General features: G+C 31.2%; 1 protein-coding gene across 8 annotated transcripts in view; it reads left to right on the forward strand.

The window, feature by feature from the left end:
- The window catches only part of LOC145286143 (formin-binding protein 1-like), a 262792-nt gene that overhangs the window by 86716 nt on the left and 156885 nt on the right, over positions 1–19191 (forward strand). For all 8 annotated transcript variants that reach the window (XM_080134867.1, XM_080134871.1, XM_080134869.1 and 5 more), the window contains exon 2: positions 3104–3219. In XM_080134867.1, the coding sequence (XP_079990993.1) occupies positions 3104–3219 (116 nt within the window). The remainder of the gene's footprint in view (positions 1–3103; positions 3220–19191) is intronic.

The raw sequence follows: 19191 nt of genomic DNA on the forward strand, positions 1-19191 counted from the left end.
CAATGGAGGTTAATACTGAATGTCAGGAACAGACAATGACACTTGGAAAGGCAGCCAGTATCTACCAGTAAATACAAGTAAATATTTCAAAACAGCACTAACCGCAAATGACCATCACTGTCTGCCACAGACAGTCAGTGGATGTCAGTGCATAACAATGCCTGAGAGTTAGATGATTTCAGTTTGGAGCAGTCCAATGAATGCTGACACTGATCATGAGCGCAAGTGACTGCCAGTTGCAAAGGTAGCCAGTGCCTACCAGTACACACCAATATTCGCAAGTAATCTCCCCCAAACCAACACTACTTGCCAGTAACATCCAGTGCTAACGACAATCAGCGGCTTCTGCTAGCTGCTACTGCCAGACAATGCCTGACAGTGGAAGCCAGATGATTTCATTTGGGCCATGACACTAGTGCTTGCAACTGTAGTTGAATTTGTTTTCAGGGAGGGGTTTCTTTACTAAATCTGTCCTGGCTTTGTTGTACTTCTACTGGGCAACACTGGTATATGGGTCCTGCTACTATAATATAAAATGCAGGACTTCATTGGCTACAGTATTGGTCAAGTAGTAAGTTCCCATGAACAGAACTGAAGTGGTAGCCTAAACTGATTTTTATGTTTCCCTGACATAGATATCCCAAAATGATATCAGTTAGCTAGTGATTGATATTTTAACCATGTTTAAGGATTATTCATGTGATGTTGATGTTAGACTGTACACATAGTGACTACTTTGACTGAATACATAACCTCTTTGGCAGAGGTCATTATTAAATACAAATATGTTAATACTTGTGTTGTCTATTGCCCTAGAGAGGTCAATTCTATCTCTAATTGGGATGACACCTCACATGAATTCAGCTTATACTGCAGTTTTCGATCTGTCTTGGTGGTCTCCAGCTATTCATGATTACAATATTAAAGATCATATTTTTGGACACAACTAACAAGAAATTAAATGGAAAGAGTTGATACGCATCCAATTTGTGTTTGTACTGATCTTTGACAGCAAATTGAACTCCAAGGTTCTTAAGTTCCATAACATTTTTTGAACAGAAATACACTTTCAGCATATGCTCTACTTATAAAATGACAGTCAAAATGATTTGCCTACTATAAAAGTGTCAAACATATTCATAAATATATTAAATTCTATATATGTACAATATATGTTTGTGTACCTTGTATAACTACACAAACCCATATTACATAATACAACTGTATATTTTCTTTTCCTTACTCTTATAAATTGATCAGACCCATTGCAAACATTTCCAAATGATTATCATAGTGGAATAGTATTTGAACATCATAATCTTTGTGTGTAGAGGATGCTGATTTACATAAGTGTAGCTAAATGGTGCAGTCAAGAAGAGAACCCATTTCCTCATGCTGAGGTATTTTTCTTTAAGTTACAAAACTGTCTATGAACTGTGGGCTCCTTTAGCTGAATATCAGTCTGGAATGTCAAAATCTTATTCTTCATTACAGAATTCATGTTGAAATGGGTGCAATTTTTGATGCAAATGAATCTACTTCAGCATCTCCATGAAAAAGTAGTGCATGAATTGGTTTGTGTTAAGTTTTAAAAGTATTTGTAAAACTATTTCTCTAGACAATAAATCCACTGTTCCAATCATCGCTTTATCTTAGAGGGACTTCTTGTTTGTAATATTTTGGAGTCTTCTTTTGATGATGTAATCGCATTGGTAGACCAATCTCATGATAATAACCATGGTTTATTAATAATCAAGAATCAATTTGTTTTTTTCATTATTGTGTTATCTTTGAGACAATTCTGGGTATCAATTAGGCATGTTTTCTGTAAATCAAAAATGATCAATGATCCTCTGACCTTAAAATTTTATTGCTGTTTAAAAACATTCAAATTCTTATCTTTGAAATCACATTGGAGAAAGAAACGGGCTCCCTGTTGTACATTTTCTTTCTGCTTTTGCGTTTATGTATGTGTAACAATATTGAGTATTTAATTTGATTACAATCAGAAAAAAGTTGATATTGTGCGCATTTAAATATAGAAAACTGTAACAAATTTAAAAAAAATTAAAATAAAAACAAAGTTGGGAGAAGAAATAAATGAATAGAAGATAAAATGCAAAACGATTAGGTTAAACTATTTGAAACAACATAGTTATCTTAAAGACAAAGGTTGTAGAGTCTTTAGTTTCATGGTCGTACTCGAACTCTTACGATTCCGAAATATCAGTCTTTAATTATTTAAGTCTTTCAATATTGACACTAAACAAAAATATATCAGATTCTTAGCATTCTTAAGAGTCCAATTCCTAAATCTTCTGTATTGTTGGAGTCTGGGAAAATAGATGCCTGAATCTGTTGATAGCTAAAAAAAAAAAAAAAAAAAAATAGTTCATATGTCATTAGGTGATGGTGATGGTTGTCTTTTTAGAATTCATATATTACAGATTTTTGGATGGTTACTGATGTAAAGTGTAACTACTAAAACTGGGGGGGGGGGAACTGGATTTTATAACAATAGTTTTTAAACATTTTCAACTAGTAAGAATTTACTTGAAAGATTAAGTTTGACAATGCTAAAGTTCTTACATTCTTATATCCACTGAAATTGGATTTGTTGGTTTTCCGAGATTCTTATTACCTCACAAGCCTGATTTCATATCGCATTTTGGCAATTAATGTTAAAGTGATTTATCTTGCAGAATTGTTGCTTAATTTATCTTAAATAAAATCATTAATTTTACTTTGATTCTGTTTTGAATAATTATCTTGAACAAAACACAACTTCTAAAAATGTGATGTAGGGGCAATTTCTATTGAAAGTAAAAGAAAAATGAATAGTTTTTAACTCTTAAACAGTTTTCAAAACTAAGAGTTATAGAGTCAAAAGTTAGTTGTAGGATTCCCAAAATATCCAATTCATAGGATTCTAAAGTATCCAATTAGAAAAAACTATTTTCAAGTTCTCTATTCTTCTTTAGATCATTAATTCTTTAAAAATTAAAGAAAAATCTATGAATCTGCTCTAAAAAATATTGTTTTATAAACAGTTTTATATTCAATTTTAATTTCAAATAACCCCTTTTCTTTTTTGCAATTTTAGGACCAGTATGATAATATATCAGGACATACGTTACGAGGAATTGAAGCGTGTGAAAAATATTCACATTTTTTAAAAGAAAGATGTGCAATCGAATTGGATTATGCAGCAAAACTCAAGTAAGTTATCTGAATTTTGTGACTGTGTCATTCTCATTTAAGCTGATATCCTTTTAGACACTTTAAAAAAAAAATTAAGAAATTAAAATAAAAAAAATGTCACACTCTATTTTTAGTCCTATTTTTGTTAAGAATAAAATTTTATTGATAAAAATATGATTCTTATATGATAGAGATTTTGTTTAATAGTTGCAAAAATGAACAAGACTTTCAAGAATGCTGATATCAATTTTCCTCCATATTTAATATGGCTTTGATTCTGCAACAGCATTGAGTACATTCCAACATTCCTAACTGCAGATACTTTTTTTTTTTTTTTTTTATAAAGATGTATCTACGCATTTGCTTAAGAACTGTTTATTGTGCTTATGTTTGGAATGTTTTCATTGCTAAATATACAGATTAAATAAGTGTATTTTGTGAATATTCATTGTTTTGATATCCATAATTTTAGATTTTGTTGGCAATTGATTAATATTTTTACAGATTTCTAATGTTTTCTATTATATCCTTTAAGGGGCATGAATAAAAAAGATAAACCATTTGTTGAAAAGAATAGCATTATATTACAATGAGATAATGCTGTCAATGTAGCTGCTACTTGACTCAGTATCTACTTCCTTCTCACTGTAGAAATAAATGGCACGAAGCCGGAAGGTGGAGTGAATAAGCCAACTCCTCAGAATTGGAGCATCTGACCTCTAAAATATTACCTTGGCAGCCTTGTCTGCATTTCTTTGTGAGTGGTGCCTCAAGTAGTTAATGATAAACTCTTTTCCAAAGAGGGAAGCAAGGCCTGGGAGAGTGAACCTTATAGAACTATTTAGGACTAATGCTACAGCCTAGCAGATAAAAGGATCCCAAAATGGCTCAATTTCTATTTAAACTGATGATCTAAAATGAATCTTTGACGAGTATATACCGTGTCAGCAAACTGTTCTGCTACTAGACTCCTTGAGTGGATTGCAGTTAAATTACGTATTTATCGGAAGAATCCATTATGTAACTAAATCAGCACGATACATTTTCATCAATAGAAATGAGCATAAAACCTTAAATATGTTGTGTGTAAAAGTGAAGGCAAATGCCTATCATTTCTTATCAATTCTTCTTTTGCAATGAATTTTTGTGGACAGTTCTGTCTTGTTTTTGCGCATCATTTTCATATCATGATTGGTCTAATGGACACCACCACTTGCTCATGGAATGAATGATGCCAACTTTAAATCCCATCGGATCTATTATGGCCATTTATGTACACTAACACTATTGGGAAAGGTATGAAACCGCAATTTCTCCCCAGCTATATGGATAAAATAACTTCTGTTGGTCATTCATATGCAAACTCTTTGCAGTAGATACTGTTTGTCGGCATTAATCAAAAACCTAACCGATCAAGAAAATTTGTTGATATGCAACTTTGACAAAGATTAATTTTATTTTTTTAAAACTTTTCTTTCCAAAAATACAAATTTATTACAAAATTACCCTTTTGATATAGTTTGTATGTAAGATAAAAATTTCTTGTAAATTGACATAAATGAAGTACGAATAACTATTTACTTGCATAACAGAAATTTTTTTTTATTTCCTCTTTCTTCACCTCCAATTTGTCTGACGTCAACATTAGTGAAATGTTTTCCAGAAGGAAAAAAAATTGTACTGTTTTTTATTTATTTTTTTCTAATGAAACCTGGATTTTGGTCATCTAACGCTTTTATTCTCTGTAGTATATAGAAGATATAGTAATTATTGGTAAAAGAAGGCATTGTCAATTTTGATCTCAAACCAACTTAATTATAAATGTAATAACTGCCCAATTTATCAAAGTTCTAGTAGCTAGGCACTTCTGATCTCTGAAACCCATTAACCTAAAGTTAGCCATCTCACTTGATTCAGAAATCCCTCATCTTCCATGCAGCAAATTTGCTTTTCATTAAGAAATGCTACATCATATTCTAAAAGTAGTCACGAAACATAATTTAATTCATCCCATCGCCTTTGTAGTAAGATAAAAACTATTAAGATGGCAACTAATTATAGGAAATTCTACGAAAGACAAATCCTGGTAATTATTTGCCTAGGATCACACTGACATGCTGGTTTTCATTAGATCACCGAAGTTAGGCAATGTTAAGCATGGTTAGTACTAGATGGGTGACCATTTGGCAATACCAGGAATAATACAGGCATGTAAGAGGACACAATGCAAAAACCTAACGTCATCAACTCCCTTCACGGGGGGATATAAATATGACTGGGAACTGCTTGTGAATTTCATAGTTCCACAAAACTTCTTCTCAACCTACTTAGGGTTAGTGCCACTTTGGTATGGTAGGACCCCTTAGGACTTTGTAATTTTATCAATCAACTTGAAAGTAGATTTTAGATTCAGTTCATTTTAACCAGTGACTAGTCAAAGATTTGATTTTGTCCTTTGTATTCTTTTTTTTTTTTTTTTTTTGGGAATTAAGCTCTGCTTCCCAATCTGTTTTTGTACTAATATTGCCCATCAGAATAGCTTGAACAATATTTATGCTGTTGTACTCTTCTAGAACAGTAACTGCATGCTAGTAGTTGGACTAATGTCATGTATATCACTTTGTAGGTGAAATAGTTACTTTTAGTACTCTGCCGAATGTAAAGTGGTCTTTTTGTCATTTGTTCTTCCTAACCTTTGTTGCAGCATTTTCTTCCATTTTCATATAAAAAAAAACGTGACAAGGATTTGTGGTTAGCTTTAGGAATAGTGTGTTTAAGTTTTAAAGTTAGTCTTGAAAAGGCTGAACTACTGTTTGAGTGGAGGTAAAAAAACCCTTTAAAGTTGATTGTCTTTTGGTTTAATGAAATGTAAAACCATGAATTTAAACAGATTTTTAAAAAATTATTTTTTTATTATCCAAAAACCAAAGCAGTTTTTCATTATTAACTGGAATCGCCTACAACATAGCAATTTAAATAGTTTTAGGTTTAGTATAGGTTAAATATGTTGAGTAAAAAATTGTATCAACTATATTATTATTTTTTTTTTTTCTTTTTACATATAATTTAAAGATTACTGCATATTAAGATAAACTAAAGTTTAATGTAATTTGAAAAAGAAAGGAAATGATTTTTCAGTAGACAACACAAACAAATTTGAATTAATACCGGTTACTTAAGTTTATGTAAAAATACAAAATTACTAATTATTTCTCCAATTAAAGTCAGACGAGGGTTCATATTTCGTACAATAATAAACAATAACATCTGTAAGATGGCATAAACAATAACATCTGTAAAATGGCATAAACTCAAATAATACCTTAAAAAAGTTCAATAACAATATTCATAAAATAACTATTTTTGTTTTGTTTTTAGTAATTGAATTTAATTTTTTTTTTCTACTGAAAAGTACAAAAATCTTGAAAAAAAATCTTATCACTGTCAGTTATCTAAACAGCATGTTTAATCTCCAGTTTTGCCTTTACAAGTGAACATGTGTGTATATATATATATATATATATATATATATATATATATACACACACTAGCAAGCTGCCTGGCATTGCCTGATTGTAAAATACACTAAAATGATATTTTGATTCCAATATATAGTAATGATTTAAAAAGTTAAAAAAAAAAAAAAAAAAAAAAAAAACTTGTGCTCCACTACTGAGAATCCGGACTAAAATGCTTATCTGAAGATTTTCTTTTTCCTTTGAAGTTAATACCTGAGCTATGAAGACATGTTTACCGCAAGGATAAAAATGAAACCATGAACCAATCGCTATTACATTACGCAGGCATATTCATAATGTCATCATTCAACCTTCACCTAGCAAATTCCATTTTTGTAATTTTCACACTTTGCACGGATTTTCCCTAGCTAAAACCCAAATATAAAGTTTTGCATGGGTTTGAATATCCTATATATTAAGTTTCATGTCTGTAACCAAAAGCTGACAAGAGTTTGATAGGCAAAACTTTTTAAACAAATATATATATGCATATATAAATATATATAGAAAGAGGTTTGTTTTTACTATAACCTTGTTATGCAAATAGTACGCAAGTATAAATCATGTAAAATATCTGCATGAATATAATTACATGTAATAGTTAAGTAAAGATGATCATTCGATAAGAAAACCGAAAAAGCTAATAGCGAATTAATTTAAATGAATGTTTAAAAGAATATACAAATTAGCTAGATCTTTTGCAAATGAATGCAATTCTGCGACCCATATATAACAAAGTTGCATTTTCTTTTTAAATAAATAGAAAAAAAGGGTTTTAATATGAATAGCAATGCATAAAAAAAACTCCCAAATTTATAGGCATGTACATATTATTTTTATAAATATATTTCTTTATTCATTCAAAACAATGAAAATATTTCAGGGGGGGGGGGCTTTGGTAAATCATTTTGCAATTATCAAAATTTTAAACCTTTCTAAAATTGTTCACCTTACTGTAATGTTTGGTAAACATTGTCATTATTTATCATGTCAAACTCTAAGTGTGGCAGTTAGATGGGAGATATGCATGTCAAATTTTGCTTATGTCATCATATTGCTAGGTTTAACCAGTTGCACTGAAGGAAGCTCTGTTTATGGATATGTGCATCAGCACATCTTAAACTAAGATTTTCTCCTCCTGAAGATGTGGACAGCATTGTCTTTGAATAATGTGGAGTCATTCTTCTATCTTGGATCCATTGTTACTTTATCCAAAAAAGTGATGGCAGAGGTCGATTGTCAAGTTGAAACTGTTAGTTCTGCTTCTATGTAACTCAACCCTCTTTGTAGCCGTGTATAGAGATTTCATTATCAATCAAGAGGCGTGTCTATTAACCTGTTGTCCAATCGGTTCTCCCCTATGGCTGTGAAACATAGTCAATGAAGATGGTTGATTAGTATAATTAGCAGTATTTGGCAACAACTGTGTTCACCACATTTTGCAATTGATGGCAAGCCGGCAGTGTCCCAACTATTGTTCTCTATGAGCACCTCTCTTGTTGCAGTGATAGTTCAAGATGGAGAAAAATAAATTTCTCATGTAATCCTCTGTCTGGATGGTGCAAGAATATCTGTACCCAGCTAAAAACCTCCACAGTAACAACCATGCAAGTAGATGGCCTTTGATTGATGGAATAAAGATTTAGTCATCTCGTGCAACCTTAGCTTTCATGGTTGAGATGTGGTGCAGACCAGGATGAATGCTATGGAACAAAATATAATTATTTGAAGATATGTAGTTTCAGGAAAGATGAGTGTGAAATTTTAATCTCTTCACAAGAGGTAATCTTTTTTTTTTTTTTCTGTTAACGGGTTTTTTGCTTCCATCAAACTATACAAGCACAAACTGATAGACTATATCATTGCTTATTTAATTGAGGCTAATGACTTGAACATTCTTGCCGGTCATGCTTATCTTACCATCTGGTTTTTATCTGTATTTTATATTCACCATGAGGAATTTTTACTCTTCTCACCCAATGTAATTTAATAGCATTTATCATGATTGTGTACTTTGACTAATATTTAACTTAATTTTGCAGATCACCTTATTCAAATTCTTTACATGTTCACAGAATAAATTTGGTTTCGTAATTTAAGAATATAATAATAAAAAGAAAAAAAAGATTTTTAAAATTTTTATTTATCCCTTTTTCTCAAATCCATCTGTACCATTTCCATCCATGTTTTCTTTGGTTATCATTTGAGTGTTCTACTCTAACTGTTCGATATCTATTAACCCAAGCACTCTTCTGTCAATGTGACCAAATCAAGATGATAGAGGTTGCACATATCTCCCTATCATGGACAAATTGAATCTTCATTTGAAAATTTTGTCACAATCAAATGCTTTTCACAATAAATCTGATTATAGTTTAGTAGATGCTTATTTTATATATTATTTTTTATTTTATTTTTTTAATCCTCTGAGATGAGGCTTTATAATTTGTGCATTCATTCTTTTGCGGACTATTATCCTCATCTTCATAGTTGTTGTTTAACCACGTTTCGGACTCCTCCTCCGCTGGCCTTCTTCAGGTGGTTAACTATGATAGGATAAGGCATTGAGCCTCTACAGTTCCAGGTGAGCATTGTCTGAAAATAGTGGTTTCAATTCTACTCAAAGCAGGCCAAAGGATTAGTTGGCCAAAACATGGTGAGACAACAACAACAATGGCAGGCAGTAATTACTGGGAGTACAGTTACAAGACTCAACATTCCTATATTCTCGTGGTTAGCTACTTGAAGAAGGTCAGAAATCAAAACGTGGTGAAACCACAACAACAGCTATGAAGATGAGGATAAGTCTGCAAAAGAATACACAAATGGATGCTTATTTGTCTATAGAAATAGAATGGTTCCCCATTTCAGAAATGGTACAAAGATTTACAAGTTCTAAGAATTGGGTAAAAAAAAAAAAAAAAAAAAAAAAAAGGATTTAAAAAGAAAATGTTCACATAGTCAATAGAAACTTCCAAAAATTGTTTCTGAATGAATCTCCTATTAAATAAGTTATTGGGACAGCTTTATCTAAAATGGTTTGCACATATCACAGTTGCATATAGCTATCCTTTCAACTGAAAGTTTCTCCTCTGTAAAAACAAATTTTTGCCTGCTGCTGTTGTAACCTTCTTTTCGTTAAGTTTAATGCTCTTGCATTGTATCATGCATCTTGTGAATAAGAGCTGACCGATATTTTGAGAATAAAAACGTTCTGTTTTCAAGTTTTTTAAAAAATTTATATTAGCTGCCTGGGATGCACTGTAGTCCTCTTCTAGTTTTTTCAATTTTATATTTGTTGCACATTTTATAAACTTGTACAGAAAAAGAAATAAAATTTAAAGTTTTAAGAGAACAGCTTTTATTTAATTAAAATAGTTATTCTTCTTGATTATTTTGACTTTTTTTCCCAGTCATAATTTAAAAATGTTTCCATTTTACCAGTTATCCAGACTAGATTACATAGTTTTTAAAACGAACTGCTGCAGTAAGCTATATATTATAACATGGTACAACAATAAAAAATGAAAAAGTATCAGTTCAGAATCAAAGATTAATATAGCAGCTTAAATGCTATTTAAGTCTAACCTTTAAAATTTCACAAGATATATATATATATAACATATATTAAAATACTGGGGTCACCTTAATATGTGAAAATGAATAGAAAAAGAGAAATTAGGATAGAAATAATTTTGGGTCACCTGACGAAAGGAGGGTGGACATGTAAATTCACTGTTGTACATTCGTCTGTCAGCACTTTTCTCAATAACTACGCCTTGAAATTTTTTTGAAATTTTGCACAAACATTAAACATAATAGTAAAAAAGTAACAGAAATGGATTTTTCGGGAAAAATCCAGTTAGCCGGGGGGGGGGGGCTTTTTGGGTTAAAATGGCTAAAATTGACACTTTTGTGCTTATTAAAAAATATTGATGCCTTGGATTTTTATGAAACTTTCTGAAAAGTTGTAACTAACTTTGTTTGTCTATACTTTTGCGATAACTCTTGGGTGTGCCCCAAGGGCTCTTTTAGGGTTAATAAAAACACTCCATTTTTGGGACTATTTTAGCATATTTGTCCAAAATTTTCTGTGTATATCTATTTAGCAGTTTTGCATGGTGCTGAACTCAAATTTAAATATTTTAAGGCCTTGGGGACTTTTGGGGCTAAATGGGGGTGGTGGTGGCAAATGCTGAACTTAGTCATTTTCTTTTTTTTTATACCTCGTTCACTGCACTCATGGGGGACTATGCATGCTTAACTTGTTATATTGAACATCGACCATATTAATTTGTATTCAAATTCATAAAGTGAAAACAATCGTGAAAAGCAGTTTTATAAAAAAAATATCAATTGTCATAATTATTTAAGTCAATCTGAAAACAAATCTTTATAACTTTAGGATGCATTACTTCTGTTATATATCGAGTTAAATCCTATCATTTGTAGTTTTCTATTGCTTTTATAAAATAAATACCTTACCATCGAAATTAGATACTTTTAATCCTTTGGAATGTATTCATATAACCATAAACTTTTCAAAACAGGATAGACTTTATCAAACGGGATATTTCCAATTTTAAAATCCTATTCCGAAAGATCATTTTTTTTTTTTTCAAATGAATGAAATCCTTGTTTAAATAATTCATAAAATTCTGGATTTAATTGTTTTATAGCTGACTAATGATATCTTTTTACTTTAAACTTTTTTTTTCTTTTGGAATTTTTTTTTTTTCATCAAGAAATTCCTAGAGGAGCACAGATTTTTTACTGCTTAATCTATCAACATAAAATAATACTTGAATTGGTGACCTTTTGATATGCAGTACATAATGCACATATGTGCCTTGAAATTGAAAACAATGATTAATGTATTTACATTTCTTTGCTAAAAAAGTAAATGAATGTGTAAAATAATTTAAAAAAACATTGAAAGGTAAATATAATTATGATAGCATATGATGAATTCTTTTGTAAACACTTGGTAGGTAAAAAATCAAGCTGGCGTTCGTATGAAGCATGAAGGGATATTGTGATAAGGTTTGGTAATTAAACTACCAATTGAACCAAATTATGAAACCATAAATTTTGATATGGGGGATATTTTAATAATCTATTTATAAAATTAATCATACTTTCGAAAACTTTAAACCTTAATATTTACTAAGACTGTTAAAACCAGTTTAAATGCTTCTAAATTCCTTTCAAATAAGTATTTAAAGAAGTAATTTTTACGCAGCTATTAACAAGATTAAAATAACTGATCAACTTATGAAGAAGGAAAATGTATTCTGTTGGATTTCATAATTAAAGAACAATTACTTTTCAATAATTAGATTAATAGTAAATAATTGGATGCATAATTATCAAAGTTACATTGATGCAAGGCATACACTCTCACATGTGATGTCTCATAATTTTTTTTATTAATGTAACAGGGTGTTTAGATGGTAGATCTGTAGACAAAGGTTGAAAAATCAACAATTGGGCTTTGAAAGGAGATAAGAAAAAATATTGCCGAAATTTTTTAATGTCTAATTTTCAACAAGGACATGAAAAAAAATATCAGTACTTGAAAATTTGAAACAAACTTTCTAAAACCTTATTTCAAATTTTTGATAAAAACAAAGCATGCACCAAACTATTTAATGAACGGTATGAGACATAGATACTATGTAAAAAAAAAAACAAAAACAAAATGAGAATCAATGGAAGGTAGCTATATATAACTTGATATTTCATTGACATATATTTAGTGTAGCGTTTGTTTAGAAGATTAGTTGGGTTTTTTTTTTCTTTCATTTTTTAACATGCAGTTGGATGGATTTACAAATAAAAAATATTTTATTGCTAAAAAAAACCAAAAAAACTAAATGTATTTTTTTTTTATAAATATATATTTGTAACCATATTTTAATCCCTATATTCTTTCTACAGGAGTGATATAATTAAGTAGCTATTATATGGGGAAGAAAAAAAATGTAAATGCATTCTGAGAATTGTCACTGATTTAATGATTTTAGAATTGGTATATTAAAGGAAAATTTTACATTACCTATTTAGTTTCGCAGTATTTAATTAAATATATATATATATATATATATATATATATATATATATATATATATAATTAAATTTTTTATGATTGCATTACTTATTTTAATCATTTTTTTCTTCTTTGTATCCCCCTTCCCTCCCGCCAATGAAGAGAGAAAAAATTTTCTAGTTTATTTCTAGTATACTTCATTCATGTCTATCAGTGGAGCCCCCCCCCCCCCCCCGGGAATGCATCTCTTGTCTTTGTCATTTCTTGTATGTGCATTTGTGTGTCATTGCCATTTGCTTCATTTACTCTTCTTCCTCTCTTGAAAACTATTGATTTCCCTCCTCCCCATTCTCTTGCCTGAATTAACAAAAACTATATGATGCAAAGAAGAAGCAATTGCAAACTCGAAATGATCAATATCATGTTATGACTTCACCGCAGTATATACTCTAGAACCAGCCGGTTTAGAAGCTAGCTGTTTCAGTGTAGGAACTTTAAGAGTAAAGGTTACACGTCTCTTACACCTCTCAATATTATTCTGTGAATGATAACTACTACTACTACCACTACTACTTCAACCGATGCTGCTACTTTAGTAGCAGTTGTTTTAGTATATTCAACAGAATTCAGCCACCATTCTTATTCTGTCTCTTCAATTTTCATTTCATTTTAATAACTATTGCATTTAACCAATTTTTCGTAATTTTATTTAATTTATCAGGCATTATTTATGTTCATTTTGCTAAAAAGGCATTCGTGAAATGTATTCTGAGGAAGATGGTTCTTGACCGTAACATTAGGCTTGCTGCTTTAAACTTTGCTTTCTTCATCCTCAACGTCTTACTGATGCTGAGCTTTGTGTTAATGAGTATTAGGAATTTTTAATTACCCCGGATTAATTTGTCTGCTTTGTAATAATAGGATAATGTTTGACTCTGGATGTTCAGTTTTCGTCTATTGTTGCTTTCTATTGCTAAATCTGTTTTTGCTAATAAATGTCTTATTTATTATTTTTTTTTTAATGTAAAAAAAAAAAAAAAAAAAAAAATCAGTCGTTTAAGATTTATATATATTGCTATATCATTCTGTTTTAACGTATAAACATTTAATGTATGTATGTGTAAAGATATAAAACCGTTTCTCTATTCCAATATGATTTTGTGCATGTTTGTCTGTTTGGTTCAATCTAAAAGAGAAAGAGGCTATATGATTATTTTATTTAAATTCAGTTTATACATGTGGCATTTTGTTCACTGTTCAAAACAATTCTGGGAAAAATTTTTAAAAACTTGATTTTCTAATTGGAACAATTGTTTAAATATACTGCTTCATTGAAATTAATGACACCTGGCCTCCATGTTGAGATCCAAATTATATATATATATATATATATATATCAATAAAATTTTGAACAATTAAGGAAATTTGAAGTAAGATAGCCCCTGAAGTAAATGTGGTATTATGGTCGTTAATTGATGATTCTAGCTAAAATAGAATAGATATGTTCTAGTTATATTGGCAAGCACCCATTTTTCCATACTTTTGTTCAAATACTAGTGTAAATTTTAATATTTTGTGCAAACAAATATTTCAAAGTGTATCTGTTCTGTCCTTTGTCACAGGAGGAGGAATTTTTGACTGAGGTAATTTTTGTATTTGTCTGATCAACCTAGTCTTTCCTTTTAGGGATCTTGGTATGCATCCACATAAAAAAATTGTCTGTTTTTGTGGGGAGTCAAGTCAATGGGGACATAACAGAATAAAGCTATTTTCAATTAAATCGCATTTAAACAGAAAAACATACTGTGACAATTTTCTGATGTGGAATTTTTTTTTTCTTTTCAGTTTTAATCAAATTACAATCACATCACATTTAAAATTGTAAGGAAAATTGTAGTAGGGAGGAATTAAAAAAAAAAAAAAAAATCTCCTTTACAAGTGAGAAATAAGTGAATAGAAATTCTAAATTGATGCCCTCTTCAACTCCGTCAACTGCTAATGTTAGTTTGCGAATGGTGGTGCACTTGACTGCTAATTGTTTGCCGCCGAGAAAACTGTCTGCAACAATTAGATTTCATACTATTTCACTGTATGATTGTATTTATTTTTTTCTATAGAAGTGTTTTAAATTTTGTAGTTTGTAATGTTCACATTTATAAACATATTCCTTTTTTTTCTTTTATGAATATCATTTTTATTTTTTTTTTTGTAAAAAAAAAAAAAAAAAAAAAAAAAAAAAAAAAAAATTATTTTAGAGTTTGTCTAGCATTTTCTGAGTTTTCTTTTTGTTATTACTCCGTTTTGTTTTTGGAGATAAACATGTAAAAAATATAGTTTATTTTAAACGTTTTTGTTTAAAACAGCAAATTAGGTAGTTTTAAGCCTGAGAAAAATTTTTTTCTTGAATGTGCTGATTTTAAAAATGTTAAATACTTGTAGCGTTATTATGATTGAAACTATTTATCTATTACTAATGGAGATTTGGTATCTGCTTATCTGAAACCAACTGTACTATTACTTATATTAATGCACTATAGTACTGTCTTAATGCTTCATTCAGAAGGGTGATAATGTTGTTGTCATGAGATCATCCTTTCAAGCATTGCTCCTTGGCTAATGTATCTGTTCTCTTTTCATGGGACGGTCGTGCCATGCATGACCTCCTGGGATAACATATGCCAATAATCAATTGTCAATCTGCTATTCAGTAATAAACTCAACATTTACATTAAACAAGGATTGTCCCCAAAGTAAACCCTCCTTTTTTTAACTGAGTTCAAGGGCTATGAGGATGGGAGTGGTACTATTAAAACTAGTAGCTTTTTGTGCTCCTGAATTCATTTTTCTACATAGTCACTACGATTCTCAGTGCACTTTTGCCAGCAATGGTGTGGTGGCTGTGCATGGGCGTCTGTACCACTCATTCTCAATACACTTTTGCCAGGAATTCAATGATGTGTCTCTGCTGCTGATGCACGTCCATGACTGATTGTTTTCTTAGTCTCTCACCGTCAATATGTGTAACAAAGAGGTGAAACTTTCAGGCCCTGAATGCATAAGTTCAGTCATCATAATGCAATTTATAATCCCACCCCTAATCGATTCAGATGGAATAAAAAATAGAAGGCATTACTTTTGGAACGTCTCTTGTATACTAGCAAAAACCTGTGACTGGAGAAATATTAGTGCTAGTAAAATATAGTATTTAAATATTTTTTCCTTTTTACATTTTAAAGAAAAAGTAGATGAGTCATTTGATATTTTTGTGTGTATATATATATATATATATATATATATATATATAGAATTTTTTTTTTTTATTTGGAAATGGTTAATGCTCATTGTTGGGTAATTAATATGCCTACACATTTATGACAAAATTGACTCATATGCAGAAAATGCAAGTTTCAATTAAATCGGTTACTTTTTTAAAATTATGACTATGAAGAATTATGACAAAACATCTACTTTAACCCTTATATCTTATTTTTCTCCAAATAAAATAAAAAAGTAATGACAAATTAAATTTTAAATGTATAAAATTTCTATATATTTTAGTCATTCTGTTTAATGCCCATTGCACATGATGGTATGTGTTGGATGGCTTTCAGGGCTTAACTTCTATACTAACCTGTCTTTGGCCTGATCTTTGTTTATACCGCTTCGCTTAAGTCTGTTTTTATCATTTCTTCCCATGTTTTCCTCGGCCTTCCCTTTTGAACTGGACCTTCTACCTTAACTGTTCTACATCCACTAACCTCAAAATTCTTATCCATTCTTTCAACATGGTTTTATCAGTGAACACTCTTTTGATCTGCACACATTTTTCTCTGAGATTACTAGAACTAAACCTGTTTTTAAGATTTGCATTACACATCCACCGTATCATTCTCTTATAATTTCACTCAGTGTAATGCATTCCTCAATGGCCAGGTTTCACTTCCATACATCACACTGCATATAAATGCCTTGTAGACACTTCCTTTTGATTTATAGTTGTAACCTTCTACTGTTTAGTAAAGGCAAACGTTTCTTACTTCATTCACTTCTAACTCTGACAATCATACTAGTGCCTGCTCCACTATGTGTTCCAATGGTATCACCAAAATAATAAAACTATATATATAATATCATTTGTCCACAACTGAGTTATCATCCAACGCCATTGTCTTACACTTCTTGTATATAAACTGGTGATAATGTCTTAATCTACTAGTAATTACACTTCACTTATGAGTCCAATACTTAAAATAACCACAAAAAATTGAATTGTACCCAAGTCCCTTTCCGTAAATTGAGCAGGAAAACTTTGTTCTTTTTTGGAGTTTTCTAACGCTACAACTACTGATCATCACTTTGGTCTTTAAGAATATTCATTCTAAGACCTTTAATTTCTAAAGCCTTTCAAGTTTTTAACTTAAATAAATCTTCCCTTGTTTCATTGGTAAATACTAAATCATCAGCATACAGCATCTCTTCTGGATAATCTTAAGACACAAATGAAAAGCAATGAACTCTACAGAATTGTGATGTATTTCTATTTTGATATGAAGCCTGTTACTAAATGTGTTGTTAATTTTAACATTATTTTGAGCACTCTTGTCTATTGCTTTAACAACTTTCACCAATGACTAGGTAGCTCCTAGCTGATACAAAACACACCAGACAACAATTCTTAGCATGCAGTCTAAAGCTTTCTCTTAGATCAACAAAAGCAAAATACATTTTTTTCTTAAGGTGCTTCTCTTGTAGTTGTATTTTACCTTTGCATAAAATCAAATTGCATTTCATATATACTTATTTGACTCTTTATTTGCGGCTCAATTATTTTCTCAATCACTTTCAGACCTGATCTATCGACTTTAAGCATCTGTAATTATTAAACCCAGAACTCAAACTTCCAACGTAGACTCCCACTACCATGTCTTTTCAACATCAGCGGTCTACATTCCAACCGTCCAGAGGTTGAAACCCAATTACAGAAGATCAAACAAGACACGTTATTCCTAAGTGAAACTGGTATTAGACTATTTCCCTAGATAAGTTTGGAATTAAAGGATACTCTAACTTAACATCCAAATCTGACCTCCAAGATCTCCATAGGCATGGAATATGTGCTTACATTAAAGATGGCTTTCCATGTGGTAAGGACCTCTCCAGAGAAGACCCTAATTTACCCTATGTGCTTCCGGGTTGCACTTGCTCACTCTACTGCATTTATATTTGCCTTTTATCACCCCCACAGCAGTCGAGTTACTATTGTTAAGAGCATGTCTGAGAAAATTGATCACAGCTCATCCTTTGACTAACATTCACGTCTGTGGTGACTTCAATGTTCACAATGTGGAATGGTTAGCCCACTCAAACAAAACCGATGGAGGGGAGGCTCTGTCACGATTTCTCAATTGCTTATGACCGTACTCAGATTGCTCACGAACCCACCCGTATGCCCGACACTGCTGATCAATATGCAAGTCTCCTAGACCTTTTTCTCACAACTTGTCCTGGGCTATGTTCATCCTCCGTTGTCTCCACTGGGATCATCCAACCATTTGGTTGTCTCAGTTAAGATAAAAACGAAATATAATAAGTCCTCAGACATACCTCTTCATCATACAGTATATTGATACTCTATGGCTGTCTGGGATAACTTTTGTACATTTATATCAGATCTACCCCTGCATTGAATGTTTAAAAAGAATGTTTCCTCTATAGTATAAAACCTGACACAATGGTATAGACAACTTCATACCCTCCAAAAAATGGTATAGACAACTTCATACCCTCCAAAAAATGGTATAGACAACTTCATACCCTCCAAAAAATGGTATAGACAACTTCATACCCTCCAAAAAATGGTATAGACAACTTCATACCCTCCAAAAAATGGTATAGACAACTTCATACCCTCCAAAAAATGGTATAGACAACTTCATACCCTCCAAAAAATTTCAGCAAAAGCCTAACAGCCAGCTATGATTCTTTCCAAAAACTGCTGCTACCTCCATTGTACACAGAAATAATTTTTTCATTGCTTCCAACATAATAGATGTACTGAAACTAAAGCTGCTTTTAGGACTGCCAGCAACCACTGAAAGAGTAATAAAGAATGAGAGTTGTATGCTCAGTCCGTCAAGTTAAAAGTATTTGAGCAACGGCTTTGTTTCCACCAGTTTTAGCAAATAATAAACGATTCTGACTTTATCCTAACTGTCATCAATGGACTTGAGGTAATCCATCAGCATTGGACAAAGCCAAACTTTTTGCCAAGAACTTTGCAGCTAATTCTACCCTATGCGATCAAGACTGTCACCCTCCCCTCCTGTATCTGGAAACACATTGTTATGTGACATACAAATATCTGTGCATGATGTTGCCAAGCTAATCAAAAACCTTGATTCCAGTAAAGCAACTGGCCATGAC

The sequence above is a fragment of the Euprymna scolopes genome, chromosome 10 (assembly GCF_053919585.1).
Source record: "Euprymna scolopes isolate OS-2025 chromosome 10, ASM5391958v1, whole genome shotgun sequence".
Lineage (NCBI taxonomy): Eukaryota > Metazoa > Mollusca > Cephalopoda > Sepiida > Sepiolidae > Euprymna > Euprymna scolopes.